General features: G+C 39.4%; 1 protein-coding gene across 1 annotated transcript in view; it reads right to left on the reverse strand.

The window, feature by feature from the left end:
• Window positions 1–6,817, reverse strand: part of LOC106871109 (uncharacterized) — a 29,639-nt gene that overhangs the window by 11,215 nt on the left and 11,607 nt on the right. The window contains exons 4-6 of the mRNA XM_014917412.2: window positions 5,889–6,199; window positions 2,801–2,933; window positions 256–459 (exon numbers count right to left, since the gene is read on the reverse strand). Of these exons, the coding sequence (XP_014772898.1) occupies window positions 256–459; window positions 2,801–2,933; window positions 5,889–6,199 (648 nt within the window). The remainder of the gene's footprint in view (window positions 1–255; window positions 460–2,800; window positions 2,934–5,888; window positions 6,200–6,817) is intronic.

Consider the following 6,817-nt stretch of genomic DNA (forward strand, 5'->3'; position numbering starts at 1 on the left):
ATATATATATATATATATATATATACATACATACAATGGGATTTTTCTAGTTTCTATCTACCAAATCCGTTCCCAAGGCTTTGGTCGGCGCGAGGCTATAGTAGAAGACACTTGCCCAAGGTGCCATGCAGTGAGACTGAACCCAGAACCATGTGGTTGGGAAGCAAGCTTCTTACCACATAGCCATGTTCAGTTTTACTAAACTTTCTGCCCCTATTTGCTGAGACAATGATGAAAGAAATGTATTCTACTTACTAGAAGTCAAAGGATAAGATATCCCAGCTGACCAACTCCCATACACATTGTTCACATTTGGTGCATATGGGTTACTACTGAAATAGTTTGGGCTGTTCATAGAGTAAGGATACATCAGATAAGGATCTCCATGATATCCTGGAGTATTGTAGTGGGATTGTTGTTGATGTTGATGTTGAGAGTTCCAGATATTATTCAAGTTACCTAAAATATGTATAAATAAAAAAAAAACATGTTATTTACAGAATACCAAAGAATAAATATCAGTTTTCATTATTTTTATAAGTTGCACAACAAATTTCAATGTTTAGTGCATACACACACACACACACACATCGTCATCATCATCGTCATCACCACCACCATTTATTGTCATCGTCATCATCATCATAGTTGTTTTAACTTTTCCATGCTTCCATGGGTCAGACAGAATTCTTCAGGGCAGACTTTTTCTATGACTGGATGCTCTTCCTGTTACCAACCATCACCTACTTTCTGTTTGCAAGTAAGGCAATGGGGAAATCCCCATAGCCAGGTATGACCTTCACAGATGAAAGGAAACGAAGAGCATTGCTTAGATGACAGTGATACTCATTTACAATTATCATGTGATGCTATGACAAGGGTGAACACAAACACACACATGCGCACACATGCACACACACACACACACACACGCACGCACACACACACACACAGGGTTTCTATCATCTTCTTAATTTTACACTCACTTTCCATGTTGGGCATGGGCTAGATTGCTTGCTATGGTCTGGGTCAGCCCATTTGGGGCTGGACAGAGACAGGCCAGACATCTGCATTTTGCTTGTAAGTTTCAGTTTTGACCTGGTTTCTGTAGCTGGATGTCCTTCCTAATAGCAACCTCTTTAAATTGTGAATTGGGTGAAAGTTTTCATGACCCCACGACTAAGGGAGAAGTCATGGTGTCCTCGACAAGACTCACAGAACCTCTCAGTTTTATACCTTGAAGAATACACTGGATGGGAAAACCAAAACCAGTGCAGTTTGAACAAAGTCTCCTACTGTGATATTTGTTTTGCACTGAGATATAGACACTCCCTTGTCACTTTCTCTACCAGAGGTACAATAAACCAGTCAGGTGTTGGTGAACTGAAAACCTGTAATTAATCATGAACATAATTTTTTTACCTGTTGTGTTATAAAATAAATACTAATATTAAGGTGCTGGCATGGCTGTGTGGTAAGAAGCTTGCTTCCCGACCACATGGTTCTGGGTTCAGTCCCACTACGTGGTACCTTCAGCAAGTGTCTTCTACTATAGCCTCGGGCTGACCAAAACCTTGTGAGTGGATTTGGTAGATGGAAACTGAGAGAAGCCCATCATATATATATATATATATATATATATATATATATATATATATATATTTATGTATGTGTATATGTTTGTGTGTCTGTGTTTGTCCTCCCCATCATTGTATGACAACTGATGCTGGTGTGTTTACATCCATGTAACTTAGCAGTTCAGCAAAAGAGACCGATAGAATAAGTACTAGGCTTACAAAAACTAAGGCCTGGGGTCAACTTGTTCAAATAAAGCCGGTGCTCCAGCATGGCCATAGTCGGAAGAAGATAATTAATGACATCATCTCCAGTACTTATTTTCTTTTCTACTCTAGGCACAAGGCCTGAAAGTTTTGGGGAGGGAGCCAGTTGATTAAATCAACCCCAGTATGCAACTGGTACTTAATTTATCAACCCCGAAAGGATGAAAGGCAAAGTTGACCTCAGTGGAATTTGAACTCAGAACATAAAGACAGACGAAATACTACTCAGCATTTCACCTGGCCTGCTAACGTTTCTGCCAGCTCAGTGCGTTACAGTACCTATTTCCTTGACACCAAAGGCCCCAGTTAAGAACCGCTGATGTAAATCCATAAAATACAGTCAAGTAAAAGCAAGTGATAGTCAGTGAATGCTGGGTAGATGAGCATTGAGGGTAGCTGCTGGGGCACATTTGTGGCACAAGCAGAATCTTTGACTGATTGCCAACTTGTGCCTCATAGATCAATCCCTGATAACTACAACAGGGTTCATGATTATGTGTACCATGTTATTCTGGATCAGTGATGAATGAATCAAAGACAAACAAGGTTCTATATCACTTATCTTTTACTTGTTCCAGTCATTAAGCTGGGGCCATGCTGGGGCACAGCCTTGAGGAATTCTTAGTTGAATGAATCGATGCCTGTGCTTATTTTTTTTCTTTTTAAGCATTCTACTTGTTCTATTTTTTGCTGAATCGCCAAATTATGAGGATGTAAACACACCAACAGCAGTTGTCAAGTGGTGGTGGAGGACACGGACACATGCATACGACAGGCTTTCTTTTAGTGTTCATCTAACAAATCCACTCACAAGGCTTTGGTTGGCCTGATGCTATAGTAAAAGACACTTGCCCCACCAAGGTGCCACATTGTGAGACTGAACCCAGAACCATGCAGTTGGAAAGCAAGCTTCTTACCACACACTCACTTCTCCACCTGTACATGTATAGAAAACTTACCTCCGTGATCTGGTTTTACAATCTCGTTGAGCCAATTCTTAAAGTAAGTTCCAAAATTGGAGGACAAACCAATCGCTTCGAACCATTTGGTCAAAGCTATTACACACTTGCACTTGTTGAAGTCAGTTTTTAACTAAAAAAAAAAAATTAAAAAAAAAAGATTGTATTTAGAATAAATCAAAGTCATTATTGTAATTAAGATATCCATGAATATGCTCATGATTTTAATTTCTATTATTTGCATATTTGATATATGTATATTTATAGTGCATAATTCATTTTGCATGTGCATACACACACACAAAGATACATTTAAACATATATTTGTGTGTGTGTGTGTGTGTTGTGTGTGTGTGTGTGTGTGTGTGTGTGTGTGTGTGTGTGTCCATAGGTGCTTATCATTCCTGGATGGGATTAGAAGTGATTTATCTCACCTCTCCATGACTTTCAGGTGTTTTAACACCCAGAGATTAGAGAGAGTATTCTCCACCACATCAAATGGCAGCCAACCAACAAATACACACACACACACACATGCATTCATACATGCATAAATTCATACATGTGTATGTTCACACATGCATACATACATACATACATAATATAATGAAATCTGTAGAAAGGGTAATCTTGAAGAGATAAATGAAAGGAGTTACAGTAATGTTGAGGGTATAACCACAGACAGTATGAAAGAATGCTGGTGGAAAACTTCTGTCAAGGCTTCAATAAAATGCTTGCACAACAGACCAGACATAATGATTTGGGATAGAGAAAAGAAATTATGAGAATAGATGAAATACATACATACAAACAAGCATACATGCATGCATACATACATGATGATGGCCGTCCACTCGTGGACGATTCTGGAGAGATGCAAACTGCACTTCAATAACAGCAGGAAGTGCAGGTTGTGCCTGACTGAGGAGAGAGCAATTTTAAAGGGTACCCAATACCTGGATATTTACCTGAATAGTAGGAGTGAGCTGTTTAATCCTTGCCCACATGAAAGGAAGTATATTCTATTGTACTTGTACACCCCACCATAACTGCAACCACAGGTCTCCAGCCTTGACCTTCCACTAATGCCTTTAAGCCTGACAAAGAGTTTGACCAAAGCATACACCAATGCACGCCTGTACATATATGCACACCGCTATAAGGCGGACACCCTACAAAAGAGACTGTTTCCCACCACCCCCAACATATACCCCTTCACATACATTGTACCGCCACAGATATATAGACCCCACACACACACACACACACTGCAAGCTAACATAAAACTCCCCATGACCTTAACTGATACAGAAAGAAAACAGACCAATGAACACAACTATAAATACATATACCCCTGGAAAAAACAATGCATATGACACCACTACACATATAACACACACCATCTCCACAGGAGCATGACACTTAATAATGTACACTTTCCCCACAAACTCTTCAAGATAACTCTTACTGGCCTTACAGCATACCCAACCAAGGGACATAACTCCCAACCTAATCCCCTGGCCGTTTTCTTTCCACCACCTTTTCCACAGCAGCTGCAAACCAGTTGTGTTAATCCACCTCCGACAATAGAGAGCAGTCACCGTATTCCCTTCCATATCGGCTAACTCTGATGAGCGTAAAGTTATATAATCGGATCGTTGCCTAACGCACCATTGTATTCCTTGCGTGAAACTGATTGGTATGATCAGCCATGATGGATATATAATATTGTACATTTCAGATAATATATATATATATATATATATGTATGTATCGATATGTATAAGAAGGTGCATGACCTAGAGGTTAGGGTGTTGCACTGACGATTGCTAGATCATGGGTTTGAGTTCTGGATCAAACAGTACATTGTGTTCCTGAGCCAAACACTTCATTTCCCATTGTTCCAGTCTACTCAGCTGTAAATGGGTCACCCTGTGATGGAAGAGTCTTCCAATCAGGGGCAACACTGGCCTGCTCACCTAGCCATCACTTGAAAGCTAAAATGATGCAAAGCGCATTGTGGCCAGTGATGTATAACATCCAATAGTCTGGTCAATCATGTGATCATGTGAGACGTGTTTGCATATATACAGAGTGCGGCAGAAGTAACGCCCTTTCTTGTTTTTAATTTTCTTTTTTATTTCTTAAAACTTCTGCAATTTTTTTCATTAGTTTATTATTTGTTTCTTTAAGTAAAGCAATGAATTTGTGTTGAATAAAAAAATTACTTTATAAGCATTTATATACTATACAGTTGTGTTAGAAATGTGCAGAGTTTTATATGACAGTGGATTGGTAAACTGGGTTATTTCTGGCATTGGTCAACTGTCTGTAGGTGAGTCTTGGCTAACATCAAGCACATGGAAATTCAAATGAAGAAAATCCTCCAGAAATAGTTTAATCCAACCAATCAATAAATAGTTATCAATAAAACAAGCAGAAGCATTGCTAGAAATAACTGACTAAAACCCTCAAAGGTGGTGGTATAAAAGCTTTTATGGCTGCAGCCCAGTGATTGAGAACTGTACAACACTAAAATAATATAGAAACATTTAAGTAAAAATAATAGTTTCAATTTTGGGAAGAGAGGGGTCAGTCAGTTAGATAGACCCTCCCAGTGTTCAACTAGTTCTTATTCTATCGATCCAGAAAAGATGAAGGACAAAGTCAACCTTGGTGGAATTTGAACTCAGAGCATAACATTATTTACATTATTTACAATTGTCAGATATTTGTCCTTATCTTGTTTGTTGTTAACACAACGTTTCGGTTGATATACCCTCCAGCCTTCATCAGGTGTCTTGGGGAAATTTCAAACCTGGTTTCTCATTCCTAAGGTATTTTTCGATGTTATTATTATTATTATTATTATTATTCATGTCACTGCTTGGAATCGAACAGAAAATCTTGGGGTTAGTAGGCCGCGCTCTTCTTAACCACTACACCACATGCCCGTTCTAAATATAGAACTGTATCAAAGCATAAAGACAGATGGAATGCAGTCAAGCGTTCTACCCACTGTGCTAACAATTCTGCCAGCTCAGTACCTTAAATAATAGTAAAAAGAATAAAAATAAAGAGTATTTACATTGTTTAAAAAGCCCAATAATTTCTTTTGTTCCTTGAAATGTTTTGACACCACTACTTTCCAGGACTGACCAGCGTCTTCAACAGTCTCTTTCAAACCCTTTTTCAGGAGTGCTACCTCAGAGGTATTTGTTGCCACGACTTGCCATCCTGGCCAGTCGAAGCCTTTTACTAACCAATCACTGTTGTTCTCTCCCTTTTCTCCATCAGGAGGGTATGTTAGGTTTGCTGCTTCTTTCTTTATAGATGCTGGGACATTAACATGGGGTGCTGGTGCTGAGTGATGGTACCAAGAATTGGAATGGTAGTAGCCTGTTAGAAGCAGAAACAAAAGACGTCAAAATATTCTAAATAACTACTTGTACATTTGAAAGAAAAGAATATTCTAGATACACATCAGGTGACAATTTATTTTCAAATGCATAAACACTGCTAGAACAGCAGAGACTGGATAAAATATCCAAACAAAATGGAAAAATTTTTCAGTGGGCAGTTCAGCTTCAATGGTAAAGCACTTAACTGGTAATCAAAGGGATGTGAGTTTGAGTCTCATGGCTGGCTGCTGACAAGTTTTTCTGCTTTGTATGGATATTTTATCCAATCTCTGCCGTTCTAGCAGCGTTTCTCATCATCATCATCATCATCGTTTAACGTCCGCTTTCCATGCTAGCATGGGTTGGACGATTTGACTGAGGACTGGTGAAACCGGATGGCAACACCAGGCTCCAATCTAATTTGGCAGAGTTTCTACAGCTGGATGCCCTTCCTAACGCCAACCACTCAGAGAGTGTAGTGGGTGCTTTTACGTGTCACCCGCACTAAAACGGCCACGCTCGAAATGGTGTCTTTTATGTGCCACCTGCACAAGCCAGTCCAGGGGCACTGGCAACGATCTCACTCGAAAATCCTACGGGAGCCAGTCAGGCGGTA

The sequence above is a fragment of the Octopus bimaculoides genome, chromosome 1 (genome assembly GCF_001194135.2).
Source record: "Octopus bimaculoides isolate UCB-OBI-ISO-001 chromosome 1, ASM119413v2, whole genome shotgun sequence".
NCBI classification, from domain to species: domain Eukaryota; kingdom Metazoa; phylum Mollusca; class Cephalopoda; order Octopoda; family Octopodidae; genus Octopus; species Octopus bimaculoides.